The sequence below is a fragment of the Opisthocomus hoazin genome, chromosome 4 (assembly GCF_030867145.1).
Source record: "Opisthocomus hoazin isolate bOpiHoa1 chromosome 4, bOpiHoa1.hap1, whole genome shotgun sequence".
Classification (NCBI taxonomy): domain Eukaryota; kingdom Metazoa; phylum Chordata; class Aves; order Opisthocomiformes; family Opisthocomidae; genus Opisthocomus; species Opisthocomus hoazin.
The window spans coordinates 46,617,548-46,644,591 of record NC_134417.1 but is presented as its reverse complement, the minus strand read 5'-3'; the positions used below and the strand labels follow the sequence as shown (position 1 = coordinate 46,644,591).

The following is a 27,044-nucleotide window of genomic DNA, read 5'->3' as shown; positions in this document are numbered from 1 at the left end:
TTATTCAGGCAATGTAAACTACCCTGCATGAAAACATTACGGTGCAGAGTTACCCTAGGATGTGGGAGTCATACGCAAACACATGAGAATGTATTAGACCAAGGGAAATGAAGGAGGAGGGAGTGGATGCGTTGGCTATGCAGCTGAAGCCCAGAATGACAGTGGGTCCACTAGGATGTGCTTCTGACTTTTTCCAAAAGGACACGCTATGTAGTAGCATTGCATTTAAGCAATTATGATATGTTTAATTGGATGTTCAGACAAGGAAAGTACAGAGCAAGGTTTTGCACAGTGCTATGAAGTTTCTTTTCTATATTAGTGGGAGTATTTCCAGAAGGTATAGTTTCATATTTACTTATCTGTAACCTGCCTTTGTATGTGGTGGGATTTGGATCTTTTTATCTAAAAGATGCCTGTTTAAATCACACTTAGATTCAGAATGAGAAAAATTTATTGCTACCTGATCCTTGTTTGGAAGTCTAGTACATTCAGTTTCTCATGCATAGAGTAATTACCAGATTGGCAGTAATTGGTACTCTTGGGCAGACTCAAAACAAAGAATAAACATTAAGTTGGCATGGAAACAGAGCTACCCCCTGAGCCTTATTCTTTTTTCTGTAAAGTACTGTGACTTATTCATTAGCCACAGTACTTTGTTCATTCTTGCATAAGTGGCATAGAGTAAGCCTCCAATGCAGCTGCCCCGTGCAATACCTGTCCTGTGAACAAAAAAGAACATGGGTCTCCTTTGCTCAGCTTGACGTCTTTTATTATAACTGAATTCACTCAAAATTATTGAAAAGAAGTAGATGTGTCCTATTTTGATCTTCTTGTTGAGCTGCTGTGGCAGTTTTCCTGAATCAAAAGCTTACAGGCAATATAAATATTGTCAGATAAGTCAGATTTTAAACAAAATGCCTGCATGAACCTTGGATTTCATTTTGTAGCATAAATTGGACTTCAATAAAATACAGTTTTTACAAAGTAGTTAGTTTAAAAGTTGCATGATTTTAAGACATCATAAACTAGAAGTGGTTGTACTTTCCCCCAAACAATTATTTCTGTCTCTTCACTGTGATCTCAGCTGTGATGTAAGTATACATACCGTAAGGAAATCTGAGCAAAAGCAATAACTAAAGCAATTAGTACCTGTTCACATTATCAGCTCTAGATCCTAAGCTGTTTTAAAGAAGTTACTGGTGTATTTGATACTCTCGATATTTAAATAAAAACGGGAGCTTGGAAGCTCTTTAAGTACTTAATCTGTTAAATTCCTTATGAACTTCATTATAATGACCTTCCAAAATGCGAAATTGGGTTAGCAAATTTCTTCAGAGTTTCTTGGCAGCAATATTTCAGCAAATCCTTGATGGTGTGTTTTTTTTCCTTTTTTTAGAAACAAAATCAAGGTTAAATTAATTGTAGGACATTGAGACCGGCCTTCTCTGCTTGAAGGGAAAAAGCCATACAGTTACTTGAGGGCAATGTAATACTTTATCCGACTGCTTTTGTTCTCCTTAGACCTTTTGAAGGAAATGTCCCCTGACTAAAGAGAATATTCACTAGCCTAACTCTGTAGGTCCTACATTTCCTTTCTTTGCATTTTTCTTAACAATGTGTAATGGTGAGAGGGGACACATTGGGACAGGGAGAAACACCGATTGGAGCCTGCTACACTTCATCTATCCTCACCTGGATAGTACATAGTCCCTCATGACCAGTAGCCAGCTGACACGTTTTTGAGCAGCCCCTGAGTCTTGGGCTCTTGCTACAGTTGGCTCCGGATGGTCTGGGGCAGCAGTCTGCAATAGGTGAGTCATTATTTTCGAGATGTGTGAGTAGGCTCAGACACAGCCCATCTGGTTGCCATGCAGCAGAGTACCCAGCAACGCTTTTTCTTTCCTTCCTCTGCTCTGCTGCAAGCAACCAGGGGAAAGCTGTTGAACATTTGGAGTTGCAAAGGGGAAGCAGCTGCTGAGAGCTCCATGTTCCCAGAAGAGCTTCTATCTGGGCTGCAGCAGAGAGGCAGATGGAGAGCTGAAGCCATATTCCTTTCCCTAGTGAATGAGATGATTCAGACATTTCAATTAAAAAATTGCAGGACATTGTCACGGAACACATTTTTGATACATGACTAAACATATTTTCTTTTTTTTAACACACTCACTCTTGAATGTTGCAAGTTAGAACCTCAGGGATCAGAGAAATTACTGTAAATTCATGTCAAAGTACAGGACAGAAATGTATGAATCTGCAAGGACAGAACTTGCTTATTTTGTAGCAGCAGTATGAGGAACAGAAAAACAAGAAATGCTGAAGAGATCATAGAATGTTGAGAGTCAACAGAGAAGGGAAGGGTTGATGATGGGAAATATTGGTACAGGTTAAACTATTTTCTTTTGTATGGCACATAAAACATCTGATTTTGTGCAGAATGTATAATGTAAAAGTAATGATTTATGGAGAATAAGCTGTCCTGATGTAATTAGTCACTAGAGTACAATGAGACTCACAGTCCCTTTGCTCTGGGATTAGTTACCTCAGCATAGTGCTTGCCACTAATATGTATTCTTGTAGACAAAATCCATTTATTTCATAAGCTGGATAAACAACAAGCTGACAACCATCTGTCTGTTTTTTAGCAAAATGAACAGTTTTCATAGAAGTCTCCTCGAAAATCTCTTTTCATCATTCTGTTGTTCAACTGATTTTTCCAAATGTCTAACTTACAAATTTCAAGTAGTCTTTTTCTGTATATATTTTCTAGTTTATTTTCACTCCTACTGTGTGTCATATTGCTCCATTTCTAGTGCTCCTTCAAGATCAATTGTAGTTTTAATGAAGTATTTACAATAACAGATGCTGCAGATTCTTGAAGCTTTAATTCTGCTTTGTTTCTGGCAAAACTGAGTTTGGAAGAGGGACAAAGTATCATAATTAAGGAGACTGTGGTTTAATTCTTAAGAGAACAGCATGGTTTCTTTGATGCTGACAAAGTTATTTCATCATTATAAATGAGAGTGTCTCTTGACTGTGCAATGTTTGACTTAAGTGGAAATGCTTTTCCCAAATTTATAAACTTATTTGGACCGGTTTGGGGCAGATTTATTTTACTTGATTTAAATGTCTACACATTAGCCAGTCAACGTAGGCCCTCATCACAAACATTTGTAGAAAACCAGCATTTCTACAACATGGTCCATCCCTTCCTGAGGTAGATAGCTTGATGTCAGAGATAATTGCACTATACAGGTGCCTGTTCCTTTGTGTTAACTATGAAGCGAGTTTGAGCAGACCAGCTCAGGTGTACATGACGAAAGTTGGGTGACATGGAGTGAGAACAGTTCAAAACTTTAATGATATTGTGTATAACACTAAGAGAAAACTGACCTACTTTCCCTAGGCAGCCAGACTGCTTTATCTCATTTGGATCCTCAGTTGTGTATGCTTTTGGTGCTGGGAGAGTTCAGAATTGATGTGCAAATATTATTTTTACAGGCTACATGGTGGGGAGCCTGAAGGTCTAAGAAAGTGGAGTCCTGTGCTTTGATGAAAGAGAAGACATTTTTAAAACTTACTTTAAATGTACAAATATGTTTTGGTATTTTTCAGGGTGGAGATCTAGACTTTAAAATTCAAGAGTACAAAAATTCTGGGAAGTTATTCACTCAAAGACAAGTAATAGACTGGTTTATACAGTTGTTACTCGGAGTCAACTATATGCATGAAAGGTACAGTCATTTGAGAGCATTTAGCTTGGGAGGGGAGTGAGTAGAATTACTGACTCGTTGCAGATGTTCGAAAAGAAATGAAACTGTGTGGTTTGGTATAAAGTCCTGTTCACTAAACTGCTGTAGTATATGTCATATATCTAAAGTGTAATTCATTATCTGTCCTGCAAGAACATTGTGTATTTTATCTTCTGTCAGCGCAGTGGTAGATGTCTCTCAGCATTAGACATGCCTTTTGTAAGTGAAAAATTGAGCACAACAGAAATAGTTCAATATTGTTAGAATAAAATAGATTAAAAGGTCAAAACAAAGTCAGCTTTTTCAAGGGGAGTCAACAAGGATCTCTTGCAGATGTTAAATGTGAAAAATCCAGTATATATGCTTGATGTACTCATGCTAAAATCAGTGAAGTAACATACATGCATTCTTTGAAAACAGACATTACTTTTAACAGCACAATAAAGATTAACCTAAAAAATTACTGTAGGTCACCCAGACAGTGAAGAGTGGAGATCACACTTGACTTGAGCAAGGCTAGATACAGGTGAATACCTGCCTGGTTATCTCCATGGGTGTAGTTCTTGCCTGCAATGTGGTTTAGGCAGGCTGACTTTAGTGATTTAAACTGTTCCCTCATTGCCAATGTGCATGAGCCCTGTCTGGTCACCTTTCCGCGTCATCCAGTGCTGTCACCTTTGAGGTAGGTTGGGACTATTTTGCATGGTATGAGGGAGACAGAGTGCTGTGCTGAGCAAGGAGCAGAAGGCCCAGCATGCTGCCACCCGTATAGAGATCTGGAGGAACGGCCGAGGAAGTGGGAATACCAGGCTCCTTTCTTAGCAGCTTTTCAGAAACTGTGAGCCAGTCAAAGTTAAGTCGGCTTTCAGCATCTTCTCCTTCCCTGTGTCTCCTCCCTGGTGCTTCTGCCTGTTGGCGGCTCTGAAATGTCACATTAATGAACAAGACAGAGAATCCTTTCTAAAGAGCATTGTAGCCGAAAAGTCCAAGATTTTTCATCCTGCCAGGCTGAACTATTTGGACTATTCTTCCTATTGAACTTTTAGAAATAAGAGTGTCATTGCTGCAAGGACTGTTTTAGCAGAGGCTGAGGATGTTTGTCTGTAATCACCTGCATGTTTTGGGGAGATGAGCTGATCTGCCTAAAATAATGACCTAAATTATTAATAGAAGCGGGGGAGAGAAGACGTTTATGTTTGAAGAGCAGGGTACACCCAAAAGCTGGAGATAAGAATTCAGTTTTTCTCAAGCTGAATGTAAAATAGAATCCATAGTCTTCTATACCATGTGAGTACTCAGAAAACAAGATTATTATGCAGTGGGTTGCTGGTGAAAACAGCAAATTGCTGTAACTGTTTCAGATATCTTTCACAGCAAGACTTGGGCCAAATTTGGTTGCCCAAACTTCGGTCGCAACAGAGCAGTAGGTAGAGATAATCACCTGTCACCAAGAATCACCATTTCTGAATTGAGCTGAAGTTAAGTATGTGGGATACGTTTGACCTAAACTGACAGATGCCTAATGAGTTTTTGCACCTACGGTATCAGACTGTAGAGAGAAAAGGGCAGAGTGAATTGCTGTCCAGGACGCAAGAGCATTTTGGTTCCTAAATGCCAATTTATCTGGGGCTTGTACATGAAGTGCTGCCCCCACAGACTGCAGTGATGGGAGCACAACGAAGAGAGCTCTCTTGGGATGCTGTGCTCTTCAGCATTCACCACAGGCTGAAGGACAGAGGGAAATGGAAATAAAAATCCTGAGCATTTAACTAAACTAGCAGTGTGTGTGGGTTTTTTTCCTGTTGAACTCCAATTTAACAATTTATCATTTAAAGTTTCGGTAATCTGGAAAGTCCACTTTTGGTGGAATCTTTTCTTTAATGTGTGTGTTTAGAGGATGCATTGTACAGACTAATGCGGAATAATAGTAACATTGCATTTGGACTACATGATCATTGTAGGTCCCTTCCAACTGAACTATTCTATTGTAAAAGTTATTCTTTTTGTCTTTCATTTTCTGTGTTTCCTCATGTCTCTTTTATCTCTTGTTTTCCCATACGTCCCTTTTATTGACTCTTCTCTCTATTTTTCTCATTTCCTACTTGCTCTCAAATCGTTAAAAAAACAATCTTATAAATAAATTTCTCTGGTAAATATCTGTATTAAATTACTGTGTTTCCTGAAAAGTTGTTTAACTCTCCAGCGAAAGCAGCAATTTGATTTTCCAAACAGTATTTAATTTTCTCCCTTTGAATCGTAGCTATTTAATAGCACCTCTCCAGACACATACAAATGACTTGACAGTTTTATTTTTATTTGCCTTTCCTGTATTGTATTATGTGTTATTTGACTGTAGGCACATTAGAAACTTTAATCTTTATCTTACTTGTTTAGAGCCAAGCAATAGCTTAAATGGAAAAGGTTAGGCTTAAAAGAATTTAAAACTACCTACAGAAGTTAATTTGAATTACTGAAACAAAATAACAGCCCTCTGTGTGTAGAGGAGTCATACATGATTTTTTCTCTACTGATATGGAAAAGCTGGAATATATGTCTGAACTGTGTTTTAATGCAAAGAAAACTTAGAATTAAAAAAAATTTGGAAGCTTGAAGTGTTCATTACCTGTGGGTTGGACTTCCTCATGCCATTCCTTAAAAAATCCAGCTGCTGTGGATGGGAGTTTTTATTCCAGAGCAGAAAAAATTATTATTTCTAGGTTTAGACACAGACTATTCACTTGATTGTCATTCTTGCACAGATTTAGTTGAACTTCTGCACTTTTTGAGAAGTCTTATGCTGGAAACTTATTTTAAAATAGAACTCTTTTGCTGCCTCAGATTGTTGTTCTTTTCGTATGATGATAAAGATTATACAAATTAGACATTCCTGTCTTTTACTTGTGCTTCATAAATCCCAAAGGGGGCATGAATATCTTGTGGTTGTTATGCTGTCTACTGGTATTTTGCATAACTGGGAGGATATTTTAATTTTAAACTTGAAAGCTGAATTATCTAGAATTAAATAGATTCAGTCCTCATCTGTCATTGATATAACCAGAGAGAGAAGTAAAGGAGAGGCAACATAGTTCAGTGGTCTTATCTAGATGGAGACAGCATGAAACATTCATCTACTCTCTTTGGCATACTTGTAGTCCATTGCACATCAGTGCACAAAATGGATCCCACAGCAATCAGGCAATGAGGCCATTGATTAATTTAACCTCAGTTTGAATAAAGCTGATCATTATGTTATCCATCACTTTGCTAGTCTTTATGAACAAAATGCCAACACAGAAATTTTTATATGGTTACCATTTATGCAAACAAATCTGTTACTTTCAATCTGCAGCATAGCTGGCTTTGCCCAAGTACTTAATCTGGATTTCACGTTGTCTTCCCTAGTACAGGATTCAGACTTGCCCAGAAATTCTTACTTCTCTAAATAGTTTTTCAGATAGAGGAAAAAGAAATTCATTGCTAAATATTTCACAGCAGTAAACTACTCCAGCTTCAATCAGCTTCACTTGCTGGTAGGTTGCAGAGGAAACTTTATGCAAGGAGGCTGCCCACTGCTCAGTGCTTCGTGCTGCTTTTTCATGACTATAAGACAGCAAGGAGGTATTCTATAGAACACAGGTATGGGTATATATATAGCCCAAATTTGAAACTGTCTGTAAGTGTTAATTTCTACCCAATATATCAATAACCTCTTCACTGATTGTCAAGTTAGATGAAGTTGTGCTGGAGTCCCGTTAATTCATGCTACCTTGATAGGTCCTGTCTCTTGCTACAACAAAGAGTCACACTCTTTCTTAGACTGGATTTACGGTGCAGGCTCAGTATTTATTTCTTACTAGAATTAAAGTAGTTGTTTCAGTTAAGGTTTCAGCTTATAACTCGTTTATCTTCTGACGTATCCTGGCAGAATAAGGTGGCCTGCATCGAGAGACATCATCATGGGAAGTTCCAAAGAATCATCCCAAGTATTTCTTAGTCATATTGATACATAAAAGCATCTTATAATTATTGGTAATGCAAATAATTTGCATTACATTTTCATCAATACATTGCAAGCTTATATTAGCACTTTATATTCTAATGCAAACTAATGTGACCCAAACATCTTCTCTTCATCTCCTTTTCAAATAATATGCTATTGAAAGCTTTCTGGATAGTTGTTGTACTTCGAGATAGCTGTTACTCAGACCACAATATCCAGGAAACTTTTAGGTTCAAAGAGTCTGTGGTTATATTTCTGCAAAGTAATAAAAACCAAAAAGTTAAAACCCACCAACACTCTGCAACAATATACAAGAAAAATCTAACTCGGTGAAGTCATGTTCTTTCAAAGGATGAATGGTAAGGAAAGACTTTATAAAGCTGAATTAACAGAGCAAGATTTATATAAAACTGTGTATACATAGGCTTATGAAGTAAGAATGAATATCACCTTAGCTGAATTTCCTTCCTGATGTAATGTATGATGAGTGTACACGTATTGCTCAAGAAAGTCGCCAAATAGAGAACAAATTATTTATAAACATCAGCGGAGGCACACTGAATAAAAATTTCATTTTTCCCAATGTGCAAACCTTTCTCTACAAGCATTGCTTTCAGGTCAAAAACTGGAAAGATTGCCATAAGAAGCATAAAGAACTTTTTTCTTTGTTTCATAGAAATAGAAATGTTTCCTTTTCATGCTCAGTCTATGTGCATATTACAATGTCTTCTAGTAGTTATTTTTCACATTTTTTCGCATTTCTGAACTGAGCATATTAAATATAATAATTTTTTTCTCTTCTTGCAAAAAAAGTATTTCCAAATGAGTTGTGGGCTAAATTGCTTATTTAAATTGTGCTGTAGAATACCTATTTTCTAGTCTTAATATGGGAACTGTTTTGGAAATCATTTCAGTTTGTCAGTGCATAAGACTTTAATAATTCAATAGAATTTGAGACAATACTTGACGATTGCTCAAGAACAATTGAAATTTGTTACTATATTAGTTTTTCCTGCCCACATCTCAAGAATCTTAGATCATCAGTTGCTTTCTTTACCTGTTCTAAATTGCTGAATAACTACTGTATTTGTATTAACAAATACGGTTTCCGTAACCAGTATGTACCAAATGCTTTTCTGACCTCCTCCTGAGCAGAGCTGATAACTAATACTGTATGTTATCAAGCTATTTAAAAGTGGATGAGTCCTAGTTTAATTGAGGTTGTAGGGAACCCTTTTGGAAGCATTACTAACAAGAATTAATTGAAAACATGTTTTGTATACTGTAGAGATATTTTATTTTCCTGAGGAGCTGGAGAATTACTGTCACACATTAAAATTTCATGAAGTTGAGGAGATGCTATTTGTCCCCACATGGTGTGTAGCTGATGATGTTGTTTCAATCTTTGATGGAAAAATAAGTCCTTAAAAGCTAGTTGTTGTTTTTATTTTCTTTTTGATCTCTGTCTTTGTAAACTTCTTTTGTCTTCCACACCATTACTGTAAAAATTTGAACTACTAGCCTAGTCTGTATACATATTTGTCTTTCAAGTAATACATTTTCTCTGAAGGAGAGTTCTCTGAGCTTTGAGAATCTCTTATTGCTGTTTTTCTCATCCCTTATTCTGTTGTGAGACATCTCATCCTCTTGGCAGAAAATAAGATGTAATGCTTTTAAGAAGAGTCAGATAGGAAGGCTTGCCTTTCTCCCTTCCTCTGCAGCTCATGTTAAGCCTGTGTCTGTGTTCACAAGCTGGGATCCCTGGGTCTATTTTTATTATCCTGGCTGCTTAGGCTCTCATCCTGCATGTGGGTGTCTGTGAATGCGCCTCTGTGTGTGTATGAAGCTCCATAATGCCATCGTCTCTGAATTGTCATTTGCAGGGTTAGACTATAAGAGTGGTGGGCTTGCCTTCCTAACAAGGAATGAAGACAAATGCTTGAGATACTTGATATGTGACACCGAATGCTTCAAGGTGCATGAGGTTGAATTTCCTTTTATATTCCAGGCGAATACTTCACAGAGATTTGAAAGCCAAGAATATATTTTTGAAAAATAATCTTCTGAAAATTGGTGAGATTTCCATACTTTTTAAAGATATATTTTAGCATGATAGAACATTCTAGCAGACATTTTGTAGAGAAGGAGGTTTAAATAAAGTCATGTCTGATGTAGCATTTTGATTTGTGGTCAGATATGTATTTGACAGTCAGTCACAGGAATAGGGGCCCAGAGAAGGAATGAAATCTTGAGCCTTGAGGGTGCTCCAAGCAAGACTGGACCTGGATCTGAGCAGCCTCATATAACTTTGAAGTTGGCCTTGCTTTGAGACAGCAGTTTTAATCGGATGACCTTGTGAGGCCTCTTCAAACCTACACCATTCTATAGTTCTGTGATTTTCTAGTGGTTTTATTTTGAAGAATTAGAGAAAATTGGTTTTCCCACATTTTAAAATTCTGGCAGGTTTTTTGATGTACAGTAATCTTATTGTGTCTAGCAATAAACACAAAGAGTTTATATTAATAGATACAGATTTAGAGGATTTATATAAATAGATTATTATTTCTGATGTTACTTTTAGGGGACTTTGGAGTTTCTCGTCTTTTGATGGGTTCATGTGATCTGGCAACTACATTTACTGGGACACCATACTACATGAGTCCAGAGGCACTGAAGCATCAGGGGTATAACACAAAATCTGACATTTGGTGAGTGGTCAGCACACTATTTCAGTTGAATTAGGCATTTATTTTCTAGGTCAGCATTTGACTTTATTTAGGAACTACTTTTTTTTCTTAAAAAATGGCTCCCTCGGTAGGGTGCTCACAGTACTCCACTAAAACTATTTCAGGACATTTGTGTTGTATGCTGCAGTCTGAGTGTTTTCTCTCTGATTTAAGAAGCATGCAGTTTATTATTGTTCTGGGTTATTGGGGAGTTCAAAGGAGAGTAAGATTCAGGTCCAGCCTCTGCCATGACCCAGGATGATTGTAGACCAAGTTCAGTTTTTGCTAGGAAGGGGAAAATCTCTTTCATTCTCAAAATGAGCAAGATGAATGCAAAGAAGCAACTTTCTGTGAAACTTCCAAATGGACAAGGAAAGAGTGATTCCTGGCTGAGAGCGAAGCAGAAGGACCTTCTTAGGAACTGAACAGAAAAATGTTGGAGAATGTGAAAAAGAAGGTACTTGGAAGGGGAGCTGAAAATGAGAGTAACCAGAGTGTTAGGACAGAAGCAAAAAGGCACTCTGTTTTAGAAAAGGCTCAAAGATAGAAAGGAAAGTGTCAGTTCTGAACTTAGATGGCACAAATTCTTGAGATCACAACTTCTGAGGTGATGATTAGAGAATCAAGCTGAGAAGCTGAGATCTGTTGAAAGACTTTAGAAAAGCTTTCAGGTGTACAGGTACTCTTGCAAGCTAAGATGAAGAACAATTTTTTGGAATGGGGAAAATATCTGGCTTGTTTATATGTGTGTCCTAAAACATCTTGTTGTGTTTTAAGATGACAGTTAAAACTATTGTATTTTTTTAATTGTGTCATAATACTTTTACATAAAATGGGCTTTGTTACTTCTTTTAAGAGATGTTTTTTTCTGTAGATGTGCCTATCTGAAGATTCCTTTTTTATGCATATTTCAAATCAGGAAATTTCCATTGTAAAACATTTGACTGCTGGGAAGTAATTTGTTTACTTGATAATTTACTCTAGCTTCTGCTCAGTTCTGCCTTTTCAAAATATATTTGTGACTGCAGGATATAATTCTAAAAGTCGAGAACAACCATCTATACTTTCAACTGGTAGCAACCATTTTTCACAGTTAGCATGTTCAATCCAGTCAGTGAACATGTAAGGAATCTCATCTCATGATCTGTGTAGCTGAACTGAGATGGATTCGATATCAGATTCTCTCTTGTTCATCTGTATCAAAATGAATATCAGTTAATACATGTAGTCAACAAAAATATATTGAGAGAAGATTTAAAAAGATGCCAAAACAAATGAATAGACAGGGAAACCTGTCTTTTGTGCTCTTTTACTGCAAAGAATAATTTCTGTTATTGCAGTTGAAATGGAATGTAAAATAGAGGTTTAAGTTCTACTCGTGGTTACAAGTGTCAATCCATATAAGTCATTGAAGTTGTACAGAGTAAATGAAAGCAGAGTTTGGTCCAATATTTTTATAGGTGATGTGTGGATCACCCATTCAAAATTTACAAAAAAGCAGGAAAAAAAAGCCCCCTGCCCCCACAACAAGTCACTAGCTATTAGCTTTCTGCTATACTTTATGTATTTTGTAATCTTTCCAAAGCAGTACTCAGAGAACTCATCTGAGGGTGGAACTGCCTTCAGTAAGAGCTCCTTGGCCGTCACTGTAGGGGAGCTAAGAAGGAGGTGTGACCTGACTCACTAGACCCTCAGCCCACAAAACCCTTCTCTTGCTGAGCCAAGAAACTATCTTTTCATCAGGACATGTTAACTACCATGACTCATATGTTTAATTGGTACTTTGGTCATTTCACTTTTTCCTTTAATCTTTTAATGATGATTCTGTTTGATTTTTTTGTGTTTGCCCCATTTAACAGGGGCCAAAAGACGAGTGGTCCCTGAGCACCCAGGGGAGCCCACACTGGAGGCTCCAGGTGAGATGAAATCCTTGTGTCACTTTGCAGGAAGTTCAGTTGCTCATGAAGATGCTGCCCAAGTCTTGTATGCATATCTGAAGTGACCTTCTCTCTTCAGACTTGTCCTTCTAATGTCTAGCAGGACTCAACATATTACACACAAAAATTCAGAATTATAAGTGTTCCCATATTAAATTTGAGAAAATGTAAAATGTCTTCTAGAAAAGGCAGTTATTGCTATCTTGCTAAGTTATCATGGTTCTCTCACTGTTCAGTCCACCTAATCATTGTTCACTGGAAAGACCTTAATTTACGCTGCGTTAATGATGTTCTCTAAAGAGACATTGTGCTTTTCAGGTTCACTGAAACGTTCTGCAACTCACTCTTCAAAACTGTCTTGAATATTCACAGTGCAGCAGCAGGTGCAAGAAGTATCGTTCTTTATAACCCAAGGTCAATAGATGGGAAATAGCCTCATGTTTTACGATTTTTATGTACAGAAGTTCTGCAATTAGACTCAGAGAAGCTGCAGTGTTTATGTTTGTCCTCATTTAAAATTTCAGGGCTGGAGTTCTTTGCTATTCCATGTTTCATAGAATCATAGAAGAGTTTGGGTTGGAAGAGACCTTTAAAGGTCATCTAGTCCAACCCCCCTGCAGTGAGCAGGGACATCTTCAACTAGACCAGGTTGCTCAGAGCCCCGTTCAACCTGACCTTGAATGTTTCCAGGAATGGGGCATCTACCACCTCTCTGGGCAACCTGTTCCAGTATTTCACCACCCTCAGTGTAAAAAATTTCTTCCTTATATCCAGCCTAAATCTGCCCTCTTTTAGTTTAAAACCATTGCGCCTTGTTTATGCCAAATCTTAATTCACAGGAGGCAAATTAAAATTGCCATCGCTGTTTTCCTTAGCGTCCCTGAGGCTGGACTGGCCAGGCAGTAAGTAAAAGCCTTTGCAGATGACACAGTCTGGGGTTTCCTCCTTCCCAGGCAAAGAGATTTCTTGGGGAGCTGGTCCCAGTTCAGCAGTTCACCAACCTCTCTGCCCGTTGGTGCTTCGCTTGCCCCTAATGAGCCGTCAGACGGAGAAGAGTCAGTGCAGCGCCGGCAGTCAGCGTGAGCGGAGGCAGTGACTAGCTGGGGAGGCCAGGACGGGTGGAGGATTAGCAAGTGATGTGTGTGCGTACATTTGGCAGCTGGGGCTCACTTTTACATGAGCGCAGTGTGACCCAGAGGCACCGCAGTGCCGGAGTCCTGGTGACCCTTCCTGGCCTTACACAACACATGGTGGGACCGGCAGTGGTCTTGGGGGTCAGCCGACATTCCCATGCCTATAGTGCTATAGCACTGCCTTCACGTGTCAAGCAAACTGAAGACTCTATGTGTCATTTTAAGGCATTTCTTAGGGTCAGGAAAGTGAAGTCACATGGTGACTCACGGTTGCAATCTGCTTTTCTGGGACAGTGAGCATTTTATAATTTACAGAAAACAGAATGCAGAGGGAGCCGTGTGAAATAACCGGTATCCTGGTGGTTCAGATGGTCGCCAGTGCTGTGAGCGACCAAAGTTAGCATTTCTGGTCTGAATCAACCAGAGCAGAGACCTTGGTCTGAACTTCTCCTGTCCAGGAGGAGCAGCTTGGTTATTTTCCAACCCTTCCAGGTGAAAGTTTTGTCAAAACTCTGGCTGACAAAGCCTCCTGACTTCTTGTTTATCTAAAGTTCATGTTCCAGTAAAACGGTGTTTCACTGGAAAATGCCTGACCATCTCTGTACTTACAGGGACACAATACGTATGATGATCATCCCCTCTGATACAACCACATGTGCTAGGTGTACATATTAGATCCTTTGGCCTGAGGCTGTTTTAGCTTATTAGTTCTGTTTTTTTTTTGCAAGGCATGTGTGGGTTTTATTTTGTTGTTTGGGAAGGTTGTTTTTAAAATGCTGTTTGTGGAAAATAGTGGATCAGAATCTACCCAGATTATGTTAGTGTCATCCAACTAAGACTGAAGAATCATGACAGAACAGGTGTCCCAGCACCAGCAAATGCAGATGGAGACCTGTCAGCCATGTTATTAAGAACACAATTGGAGATTCAGGGGTTTTACATGTAAGTCTACCAAAAAAGTAACATTTTTAATCAGCTTTTATTTCAGTCCATGCAATGACAAAAAATAGTAACTCCTGCCCAACCAGATTTGGGCTTTGTGACATTAGGCTGAGAAGAATTGTCATGCTCGAAGAATCATCATCCTCTAATTCATGGAACTATTCGAACAAAACGCAAACATTTCTTTCCAGGGAAGAGTAAACTTAAAGCAGGTACTTAGTGCATTCAGGACAGCTGTGACTACTCATTAATGCATTAGGTGAGTGCTAACTTTTTGTCTGAGGTTTTCTGAACAACAGGGACACCTTTGTACTTTCCGTTATCTTCATTCAAACTAGAAAGCCCAGACTTACCAAATAGGTCAATGGTAACTCCTGCAAATGGTCCTAAACCTAAAGGGTGCTGTTGTATCTTCCCCAGAGATCTCTTTTGTTCCAGAAAACTGGGATTCCCTTGGCAACAAGGGCTCCTAACGAGTTTAGGTTCTGATTTTTTCATACTAGGAATCGAGCATCCTCTTGCCCATCTCAGCTGAAATGATCTCCCTGTTCAGCTCCAGAGTAACGTTACCATGATTTGCCTGCAACTAGAAGTTAGCCTGTATTTCACCCACAGTTTTATTCAGGTTTTCTAACTGTGAGAGCTTGGCGTTGCTCCGATGAGACTCCGAAATCTGTACTGGCTGGGAGTCTGCCAAGGATCAGTATAGGTCCTTGAGTGTAAATACTGAGTGCCTCTCCATGCAGTGGCTGTTGTAACTGTGTCGTGTTTTGCATCTGACTGGATGAGATAAAGTGCATGCAAACTTTTATCAGCAAGAATATTTCTCTCTTCTTTTCAAAGCTATGAGACAAATGCCATCCAGGAACTTTTCAAAGGATTTGTGCATAGCATATGTTATAAATTATCTCAGAGGCAGAAATGATAACAGAAATAATTTAGTTAAAAAACAAATGCTTTTTTTCACTTACAGACTTAGCAAATCCTTTACAAGACAGATAAAAATAACTTCCTTTTTTGTCTTCCAGAGACAAAACAACGTTACAGTCACATTTAAATCCACTTCCATCAAGTACTGTCAGATTTTGACAGACTGTTTGTCTGTTTGGTTTGGGTGAATTGGGCTTCCTAGACCACAGATCATGGGACTTTCATTTTAATTATGCTTGCTTGTCTGTGCTTTTCCCTCGATTTGTCTTTTTCTTTAATATTAACAATCCAAAAATAGATTTTTTTTTTTACTGTCAAGTTTTATGTAGAATAGTTACCAAAAATAGCAGCAAAAGCATTGAAGACCTGAAAAGGAGTAGCTGAAAGAGTTGTGATGGTACATGTGTGCATGTACACATTCCACTGGACTCTTCCATAGACTCTGGAGACAGCAAGTTCTTAAGACCTTCTGGTACGATCAGACTGAGAGACAAAAGCCACAAAGTGATATGTGTTTAGATTATCTGGCTTTTGAAGTTTAATTTAAAAGCTAACTTGGAGCTTACAGCCTTTGAAGGACTGTAACATACAAAAGATCAGAAGATCTTAAAAGGACAGCAGTGCTTACGTAAACAAGTAGCACCAAACACCTCAGGGCAGTTTCTCCTGAGAAGGGGAGGTTGGAGGTCTGGCAGTCAATATGGTAGAGAATACACTGCAGCCTGTCCAGATGCTCCTTTTTATGGTAGAATTGAGTAAAGCGGCTTCGATGTGAAATGGTCATGCATCAGTTTTGCTGAAAGGAAGTGCTGTTTAGGACCTTTGTCAAACCTGTTCACGAACACAGGGAGCCGTCAACCCAAATGCTCTGGCTGGATAGCTTAATGACCATTTTAGAGTTTTATAACACTGGCAGTTCTACAAGCTAAGATTATAAAAGTAATTAAATTATATGTTTCAGTCATGTGTAGATTGCTTATGGGAATCAGGAAGCAATTTTCTCTTGCTGAGTATGTCCTTACAAGATGCTTAGACCAGGACTGTTGAAACACAACTGAGAAATGCATTCCTGAGGCAAAAGCTTGGCGATAACTCCCTCGGGCAACCGCAGCTCAGCTGATGTCCTGGGAAGACATAGCCTTGCTCTGGGACCTAGGGCAGCATTTCTCAGCTTAGGAGGTATTTATTTCATATCAAAGACTTATATCCTGCAGTGAAAACTTTATTCTTTTTCTCTCATTTTTCTTTTATTTTTTTTTCCCGTATTTTTCTTTCATGGGACAGATGGGGTTTTCCCTGGGTAGCCTGTTCATGGCCCTGGATGCAGCAGAATGCCCTGGGTGTTCTTTTCGTCTTCCTCCAAAGCCTCAGGTGTAGTGAGAGTACTAACTAGATGAATAAATGGGCTTCCCTGATGTGGCAAATCCTGTGCTGCTAATGGCTCATTAAGCAATTTCTAGCTGCCAGAATCAAGCAGCCTCCAAAACAGATTGATTTTGCAAAAAGCATTTATAGTACAGTCTGTCAGGTTGGGATTTTCCTTCCTTTTTTCTTCACTCTGGCTGGTTTCCATTTTTGTGTGATGCTTGCAGATGCCATGTGTGCAGGGTTTTTTTTCTTGTTCTTTTTGCTTTTAAGCATTTTCTTATGTAGTAATATACCTTGTTTCAGAGTTTGAACATACATCATAAATATAGATCATCTGTGTGTTACTGCTTACTGATTTTGGAAGTTGAAAGCTGGTTGACAGTTAAGTCTTAAAATTAGACAATTATTTATGTACCTTAGTAGGTGGTCTTTATGCAGTTAGCAAAAATGTTCTGATAATTGCTTTCACATACTGCTTGAAAAGTGCCAGTGAGCAAACCACCCCCCCCCCCCCATTCTCTCTCCTCTTCCTTATTTGCATTGTACATAGAGCCTGGATTTCAGCTTTAAAGTTATTTGCTCTTCTTCTTTTATATCCAGATAGACTGAATAGATTTGTCTTCTTTAGCCAAAATGAATAATTGAAACTTTATTCATGATTTGCTTTCAAAGATAACATTTCTACCCTTCTCATCAAAGCCATTCACCTATACGTACTTCTACTTATTCTGACTATGCTTTATTTTCATACTGCTTCTGTAAATTAGAAATACCACAATCAAATACTACATTAAAAGTAAAGTTGCTCTGATATTTAAGCTGGTTACTTAGGTGGGTCTGCTCCTGTAGCTGGCTCTCACCAGCATTTTCTATGACCTTGATCAAGTCATACATCAGTACCTCAGTTCTCCTGACTGCAAACTGGAGGTAACGCTGAGCATCCTCCAAAGCCTGGAAATCTCAGCTCCCCTGTTTTTTAAAAAACATTTGCCAGACAGAACCCAGTTGAAGTGCAAACTGTTATGAATAGTCATTTTGTAAATTATTATGAGAGTGTTTATGTTAAAATGTTTGACTTGGTGATCTTTTATGATCTCCATAAGAACTGGTAAATAAGACCCTGATAAATAAGGTGATGGTAAACCAGAGGAATTTTAAAATTCCTTGTTTGTAATCATTCCTTCCAGTTTTTAATGATTTAAAACTCACACTGGTTCTCAGCTAGGTCTCCAGACCTCAATGTTCAGTTTTCTTCTTTTCTTCTCCAAATAAAATTTTGAGGAAATTTAGTTTTAGGTGTTGCAATATGATGCTGTCATCTAAAATTTGATAATTCTTTGAGTCCAAACCAGTTTTGGAATGTTTGGAATATGTGGCCAAATGAATGAAATCAGACCAGAAGACACTTCTGTTATTTGAAACTGGCATTATTTAATTTGAACTTGAATTTTAGCCTCAGTTGGTTGTCAGAAATTAATTTGCAAAACCAGTTGAAACAAATCTGTGTCCAAACACTACTAAACTACTTTGTCAGTCAGTCACTAATTGAAATACTTCATTCTTTACTTAACGAGTAACGACTTAAAAGATGGTTCATACAATGTGGTTTTACTTTATTCATATGTATGTATTTATACATACACGCATAGAATTTAGATTTGTGCCTGCACTAGTGGAAATAGAACGATGATTTCTGCTGTTTATAAAGTTAATAATGTGATCTGAATGAAAATATTTCAGATGAAAAGGATAGCATAATAATTAAATACCCTAGTCCCAGGAGAAAAGGGCATAAAATTGTAATTTTACTTACTGAAATGTCACTGTGAATGATACTTTCAAAACTATTGTTTATACTGTTCCTGTTATTTTGTTCTTCAAGGTCCGTGGGATGCATTTTATATGAAATGTGCTGTATGAACCATGCATTTACTGGACACAATTTTTTGTCTGTTATGTTAAAAATTGTAGAAGGTGATACACCTTCTCTTCCTGATAGATATCCAAGCAAACTGAATGCTGTGCTGTGCAGGTATGTTATTTTCTTGCTTAGCAGGTTTTTAAGTTAATTTGGAAAATCACTTAATTATGTCTTTTTTAATGTTTCAGCATGTTAAATAAGAATCCTTCACTGAGACCAGCAGCAGCAGAGATCCTAAAAATCCCTTATATTGACGAACAATTAAAGGTATATAAGAAAAGGCAATAGCTGTGTACTTACCATTTGAGCAGGTACTATGCAAAAGCAGAGTGGAGGCAGAGAAAATGTTTTGGAAAAAAAAAAACCAGCAGCTCATGGGAACATTAATCTAGGGAACTTTCAGACCTAAATTATAAATATGACTGAGGTAGTGAGGCAGTGAGAAATGAATCCCTTGTCACTTTATGTGCTGAATGTATCCCCTTTTAAATGTTACGAGCACTAAGGAGAATGGGCATTTATTTGTGACAAGTGCAGATCATTTGGGCCTGGGTGCATATAATCTCTAAACTGTTCTGGTTAGTCATAGTTTTAATGAAAAACAGTGCATCTTGCTCTTTTGGTCCCTGCTTCAGTGCATATATTTGGCTTTCTGAGAAGGTGGGGAAGGAAACTGCTCAGTCAGTTTTTACATTAGGACCGTATTGGGTCATAGCTGAGGAGTCTGGATCACTTTAGCCTCAAGTGTTGATACCATTTATATTTTATTTCCTTGCAGTACAACTTCACAAACATGACTGTGAAAGACAAGGTGCTTAACTGGCAGAAAGAAGCTGCTCCCATTTTTGACGCTGTGTAAGTATTTTTATGGGCAACAGTGTATGAAATTATATATCGTGTTGTAAGCATTTGTGTTAATATCACAGTGCTTTATGTTTAGAGGGACCCATTCCACCAAAATACAGAAAAGCGACCACATTAGTGAGATGCATAATTAAAATTTAGGGGAAAATAAAAGAGATCTGCAGTTCAAATATTTTTAATATATAATGATGTAAATTGTGCACGCATGTGCAGTATATACATATGCTAATTTAGTACCAATTAGTGTGTAAATTATGACCTTTGTCTTTAGATCATCGTTGTAATTATGTCATGATCATTTATAGTGCTGTTGTTTGCATACCTACTAATTACTGAATGTGAAAGCTATGTTTCCTAAATGACACTGAACTAAAAGTGTATACACTTAAACTAATATTCAGCTAATATGTCTGTAGGATACTATTATATCTGTCTTGTAACTATGGTGAGAAATTAAGGCTAGGGATGTTTCATGGTTCTTACATCAGTAGTGCCTTCGCACACGATCTTTCATTTAGGCACTGAATATATATTAAATTAATTAATTGCATTAAATTATAATCTTGCAGTGATTAAAGCAAATGCCAACATATGCAATTTCATCTTGCCTTTGTAAATTGGCTCTGCAGTTTTGATGGCAGCTGGCCCTCCCCTTTGCTTCCTGTCCCTGAGTTCTCTGTACGTGGTTTTACTCTGTCAGGAGCTAGCACACTCAAAATCAGGAGTTTGTGATCCTGTGTGGATGCAATGGGCATCCCTGCTTCATGTTTCCTCTCTTCTACATATCTGTCAGGACTTTAACAGATCTCTGAAATTTCTTTTGAATTATTAGGTAAGAGCAATAAGGAAGTCGATGCTCCAATCCAGAATTAGCAGTGCCTTTGGGCTCTAGGCCTCTCCATTTCTTTGACCTCTGCTCTTGGAGAGGAGCCGCAGTTTTGCAGCTTTGGTCACTTTGCAGATGCTGCCAATTCTGTGGCTTGCAAGCATCACTTCTGGAGAGGTGACCAGCTTCAGCTTTTCTGAAGAAAGTGTTATTTAGTTTCAGTGGCAGGAAGAAAGCAGAACAAAGATGGTGGAATTCAACACAGCAAAATCTTCTGTACTTCTTTTTTTACCCAGTTTAACTATGGGGAGCGTATCTGTAAAGCTCTTATCTCTAGAAATTGCGGTTTGGGTTTCCACCCTGTCACTTCTGTTCTTTCTCTCGTTGACAGATGAGTCTCTGTCTTTTTATCAGACCAAAGTTCTCTGTTTTGATATAAATAGGTTACTTTAGTATAAAGAAGCTGTTGAACTTTGTAGGCATAGATGTAAAATGCAACAAGTGGTACCTGTATTGGCTAGTCACAACTATCTAATAAATAACAGCAAATGGAGCTGGCTGAGACTGCTGTCAGTTTTTGGCCTTCTTACCAGCCTACATGATTGCTTCTGTTAGAAATAACCCTTTGCTAGCACACTGGAAATTCAAGAGTCAGACAGGTAGATACGCACTAGCTGGGAAATATTAGATGTGTCTTTTGCCTGTGGCTGCTGTATTCGAGTTGATTCAATTAAGTCTGATTGGTTTCCTGCCTCTTCAAATGAAATACAGTTAACTGCAGAGATGTTCCTCAGAGATACACCATAAACAGCTTTAGGGCACTGAAACCTTGCCCAGATATTATGCCAACTCTGTCTGAATTACGCTGAGAGCTAAATGCTTATTAAAACATGAAGTATGAGAATCCTGCAGAAACTTTTAATCCGTGCCTGGTTTTTTGTGGGTACAGGATTTAAAGTCATCTGTATGTACCAAAAGGTATTAGATGCTTTGAGGAAGCAATATTTTCACCTGCAAAATACGTACCTAGACTTCAAATAATCCCCATGCTTCTAGAACAGACTGATAAAATCACTTTCTATTATTTGTAACATGTACTGTTCCATCGCTGTTCCATTGTCTTTAGTTTGAATATATTGAGTCTTATCACCTTCCAAACGGACATCATATATTGACAGAGCTAGCATATGGGGAGGACATTCATGTATATCCCAGAATCTGTAACAATTCTTGTTCAAAGGCAAGTCTGTAGTCTTTAAGATGAGGAGCAAGTTCTAACTACAAACATCATGCTCTTCTACTTTTGTTAAAAGGAAATACAAGGTCAGCTGCTTCTGTGAAGAGGTCCAGAGGTCCTAAAAATTGTGGATCAGTGGATGGCAACTGTTCTGTTTGAGCATGGAAATTTACCTTGAGGTTTTCAAATTCAGGTCATCAATTTGAGAAAAAAAAATCCTAGGAGAAACTTCACCATAAATTTTCTTCAAATGTGTCGCAGTCTGATTCTTTTTGGCTAAGTGTTTGGAATATGCATAAAGTCTTAATGTTGTTATGACTTTCGTTGTAATTATGAGAATGTTAGCTGCCTGTATTGCTACTGGTAAGCAAAATGCCAAATAATTTCTGCAATCCCAGATCTAGAGTTGTAGGTAAAATGAAATAAAAATATGTGAAAAATGGGAGAGAGCAGAAAAGTGGAGGAGAAATAATTTAAATGTAGTGAATTTCCCACATCTGCTGTAATGAAGCAATACTCAAGTCTGAGTGAGCGTACAAGAAGCTGCTCGTTATGGCATCCTCCCCAATCATTGCTACTTTATGTTTATGATTTTTTTTTCTCAATAGGATTTATTTTTGCCATGTATAGTTGAGTCTAGTTGCTTCTAGTAAAGGCCTCTAATGGCTTACTTTATTCCAGTCCCATGCAAGTCATAAATTTTAAATATTTAAGTAAGCATAAAGCTGTACAAGTTCAGTTTCAACTTGGATGAAAAATGGCTTTTTTTCCCAAGAGGTTCTTATAATTTAAATTAGAGTTTTTTACAGGGGACAAGAAGTATGTATACATTATTCATACTTGAAGAGTTACTTCCATTCCTATGAATAATTGAGCTCCTCTTGTCTTTGTCCTTAGTCTTTTATATTTCACACTAATAGCATATCTTTACACTATTTCCATCTATAGTCAACATTTGAAAAGCATAATGAAAATTTCTCTTCTCGTTTATTAAAATCCTGATCTCAAAATGATAGTCCAGAAAGATTGTTGCAATTTATATGGTTACAAAACTAGGCCCTTAGATGATCAGGAGTGAATTCATCTCATAAGAGCAAAAACAGTAATTTGAAATGAATACTTGGTATCATAAATATAAACAATAGAAAAAGTGATGTAAGTGAAATGTGATTGCCAAGGCATTGCAAACTGTGGTTTAATATTTGTAATTACTGTAGGATGAGAGACAAAAATCTAGGATTAATATCCTTTTCCTCATATAGGACTAATATTGCTCTCCCATGTTGATAAATACAGCTGAGATACATATGTCAATAATTCATGCTCAGCTTTCAGAGGTGGTCTGTGGAGACCACTTTACTGGTGAACTGTTATTATTGATTAGGACTAGAAATTCAGGAGGACAACATGATAATTATAACTGTCATTAAAGACACATTAATATTCTCTTTTATTCTAGACAGCTTGTAACAATCAGTGTAAAATGTATGGGTGATACTGCTTTTTCCTGTGGTTCTCACTTAAAAACTGCCTTTATACTTGGAATATGCTCAGTAATGAAGCCGGACAGGATAAATATTTCACTGTGCTTCAACATTTCTTCTTTTAAGGAGCTGAGTTTACCTGTTTCCATTCTCACCTGAAATGATTCACATTCTTCATTAATCTAAGTCTAAGTGTTTCAATTTAAGAGAGGCATTTGCTTTCCAAACAAAGGTCTATTTAGTCTGTTATAGTACCTGTGACTTTCTAATTACTCCATTTGAAATGTCAGTATGTTTCAATATCAAATCAAAATACTGATATTTACATTTTTATATGAAGATGGATTTGCATGCATTCAATTTCAGGCAGAGGAAAGTTCATTTGCAAACTCTGCAGGAACTGTCTGAAGTACAGAAAATGACACCGCGGGAGCGAATGAGGCTGAGGAAGTTAAATGCTGCAGATGAGAAAGCAAAGAAGTTGAAGTAAGTTGAGCGTAACAGTAGCATCGTGCCCTAACCATGCAGTTTTCCCCATCCAACAGTCTAACGAGAGAGTTAGAACTGTCAAGGTGAAAATAAAAATGGAAAGGGTCTCCAGCTACTCAAAGTGAATGGGGATTTTGGATGAGTTAGATCACAATAATTATTTATGTAGAAAAAAAAAGGCAGAATATTAGCCCAAAACTGGTACTTTGAGCGCTGTGTTTGGTTAAATAAGTATATGAGAGATTCTCAGATGTGTTACAACAGGAGATTTTTTTTTTTATGACTTGTCGTTTTAAGGATTACACCATCTGAGGAGCTGGACATTCAGTTACAATCCAGCTTTTGTAATTCTTTTGGCCTAAGAGATTTGCCAATAGAAGTTAATAGCTCAGAGGACAGTCTTATCAAATGATCAAATGGGGGTAATGGACATGTTACAAAGGCTTTATGATTTATGTTTTTTTTTATTAAGTGAGCAAGATATAATAAAAGGAGGGATTTGAAGGAAAATAAGTACCATTTCTGAGTAGAATATGAGAAACAGCTGGGAGGCTATGTGTCTATGTGTGGATTCCTTTTTAATAAAAAAAAAAAAAAAGAATATACTGTTCTGATGGCAGGCTTGAGTTTTTCCCAGTTAAAAATATTCAATGTTTTATTTGGTATGAATGAAAATTGGAAAAGCACCACATTCATTTTTAATTCTTTCTTCATAAGCATTTTGCAAATCGCAATATAAATTAACAAATGTTTACTCAGTGATTTACAGAGGGTAATAGAGGGAATAATTATTTTTGATCATGAGAATTGGCACCTTATCCCTGTCGTGCCAAAGCAAGGTAGCGATTCAGTAAGGCAGTGATGTCCTAGTACACAAAAATATTGCAAGGTTACATGAAATCTGAATTTATGAACTCAGAAACTCTGCAGCTACACATACGTGCAAATCAATGGTAACTGCAGCTGAGTGAAAATGCTCAGTGAATTCACATCCTAGCATTAATTATGCCAACTTGTGATGCCCATACCCAAAGGCTACAAACAAAAATCTGAAGGCCTTCATCTCCTTTTGGAAAATACATCTGATCTGCATGTACGTCTGTCTGATGCTTACCATTGTATTTGATACTGGAGATGGTATGTAAATTTATTCTCATTTAAAAAAAAAGTCTCCTTGAATTGAGACCACTGTATAAATTTAACACCTCTTCTGCATGGTGTTTTCAATGATAGGCCAATTTTTGTACTTTTATGAAATTTATAAATAGGAAATCTGTCGCACTTTTTTAAACTGAACGGAGATTAGGAAAGAACACTAATGGCAGGATAGTTCTAGTTTGCTTGTGATTTTCTTTACTTTCCTGCTCTTCAGAGTTTTCTGTTTAGATTTTCAGGATTCTTTTTTCCCGCAGCAACAAAATGAAATGTATTTGTTTTGTCAGATAATGGCAACATATTAATCCTCAAATCTTATTCTCAGTCACGAATCTTTAAAATGTATCTGTATTCAGTGCTGGGTTATTGCCAGCTGATTCTCTTTGAAAGTATTTGAAACAGTGCAAAACCTGTACCTTCTCAGACAGGAGATGTGCTTTCAGCAGTGCGGATCTAGAGATGAATGGGAAGGAAATACAGTACTGGAAACTGGAAGAGCTGCTTAATGTGCCATCTGGGTTAAGTAGTTCCATACAGAAAAATGCAGTTACCAGCTCTCCCCCAGGTGAAGTGTTCATAGCACGCAGATGTTGCGTGTCTATCTCCAGCTGAAAGGTCCCTGCACTACATGGTGGAATGAAGTCCAAAGTATTTAAGATCTTTGGAAGAAACAGCAAAGACTGAGACTAGTAATTTACTGTTTCTCAATTATATTATGCAGGCTGTGAAAGAATAATATAATAGTGTTTGGAAATAAGGCCTGAAGTCTCTTTGTCAGTTCACTAAAACTAACATCAATTGAGTAGATTCCATGAATGTGGGGCATCATGGCAGTCTGGTGATGGAATCTGCTTTTCCATATCTATTTCTAGAAGATCCCTTTGTGCAATCCCTGATATTACATCCTAAACACAAGTATTCTGTACTTACAGACAGCTAGCAGAAGAAAAATACCAAGAAAATATCAAAAGAATGCAAGAATTCAGGGCCCGTAATTTTCAGCAGCTGGATGTCAATGTCCTACATGTAAGTACGGGCTGTTGTTTCGGAGACCGCGTTTCTGCACATGTAGTGTACAACACTTTTCTGTTTCCCACATGCTTTCTTTTGTGTTAGAGGCACAGTCCTGTTCTAAGACTAATAATTTGGAAGTGCATCAAAATCTGAACTGCTTAGCTGAACCTGTGGATCTGTGATGAGAGAAAGTGCATTCAGTTATTCAGATATGGTTTGATAAACTCTCTATTCATTGCATAATTCTCTTTTATCAAGTCACCCTTAAATCTAAATCTGCTCTCTGAAATGTACTTACTGACAGTCTGTGTGACATCAGAGTTCAAAATACATCATTTTCAAGATAAGTTTAGAATTGCAATCCTTTAAACACTCTAAATTGGCATGCCTGTGGGTTCTTTTCATTTGATTAGTTAAGAATATTAACATTTTAACAGGCTTTTTAGTAAGAATGAAGTCTTGGAATGACTCCCAGTGTAAGCTGTCCTTTGCTTTTAAGCTATCTGCAACAGAGGATAGGCCTGTTCAATTCTAGCACTATGTCTTACAGAAGAGAGAATGGTGTCAGTTTGGAAATAGTCAGTGAAAGCATCACAGAAATAATGAGATTCTGGCTAGTGCTTTGTCTTCTACCTTTTCTTTCACATGCAGTTGAGTTTCTATTTCCCATTGTATCTGGAGAAAAATAATTTGTTAAATCTGTCTCTGCTTATGGCTCAGTCACTACTGGTCATTTAAAAAAAAAGGTTTTTTTCACTATTTGCCTTGTACAAGTCCCAGCAGCTGTGTAGATTGGGACAACCATTGTATTGTGATCCTACTGAAAGCTCTAACTGTACCTGTTCTCCATGCTGCTTTGTTCGACTAAGGAATCTGATGAGCGGACTTCAAAACCCTTATTTCATTCTCAGCCAGTCATTACATGCGAGTATGTGTCCATAGAATATGATGAACGAAGTGGAAATGAGCCAAGTCAGTTCTGCGTGTCTGAACTTACAGACCATGGTAAGAATTCAAAATCTGATGTTGAAATGAAACTACCCATCAAAGAAGCAGGATTCGATTTTGTCCCTTGTAGTTAATGTGTGGTGGGGAAACTGCAGTATAAAAAGTGGTCAGATTTGTGAAGTTGTCAAAAAAATTACAAAGAGAGAAAGAAAATAAACTAGGTGAATGTATGTACAGCAGAGGTACAGCAAGGTTACGTGGCTGGAGGTCTGTGTTCCCAAAGTTTAAGTGACCTGTGAGCAGCGACGGAGGTGAACACAC

The 27,044-nt window shown here is 37.6% G+C and overlaps 1 protein-coding gene across 7 annotated transcripts in view; it reads left to right on the top strand.

Annotated features, from left to right (window-relative positions):
• The window catches only part of NEK11 (NIMA related kinase 11), a 102,647-nt gene that overhangs the window by 26,364 nt on the left and 49,239 nt on the right, over nucleotides 1-27,044 (top strand). For 3 of the 7 annotated variants that reach the window (XM_075418894.1, XM_075418893.1, XM_075418895.1), the window contains exons 4-12: nucleotides 3,613-3,731; nucleotides 9,758-9,822; nucleotides 10,331-10,457; nucleotides 18,668-18,817; nucleotides 18,895-18,973; nucleotides 19,485-19,561; nucleotides 23,484-23,603; nucleotides 25,694-25,787; nucleotides 26,645-26,780. In XM_075418894.1, coding sequence (XP_075275009.1) covers nucleotides 3,613-3,731; nucleotides 9,758-9,822; nucleotides 10,331-10,457; nucleotides 18,668-18,817; nucleotides 18,895-18,973; nucleotides 19,485-19,561; nucleotides 23,484-23,603; nucleotides 25,694-25,787; nucleotides 26,645-26,780 — 967 coding nt within the window. The remainder of the gene's footprint in view (nucleotides 1-3,612; nucleotides 3,732-9,757; nucleotides 9,823-10,330; nucleotides 10,458-18,667; nucleotides 18,818-18,894; nucleotides 18,974-19,484; nucleotides 19,562-23,483; nucleotides 23,604-25,693; nucleotides 25,788-26,644; nucleotides 26,781-27,044) is intronic. The other 4 variants (XM_075418896.1, XM_075418898.1, XM_075418897.1 and 1 more) reach the window with 4 other exon arrangements.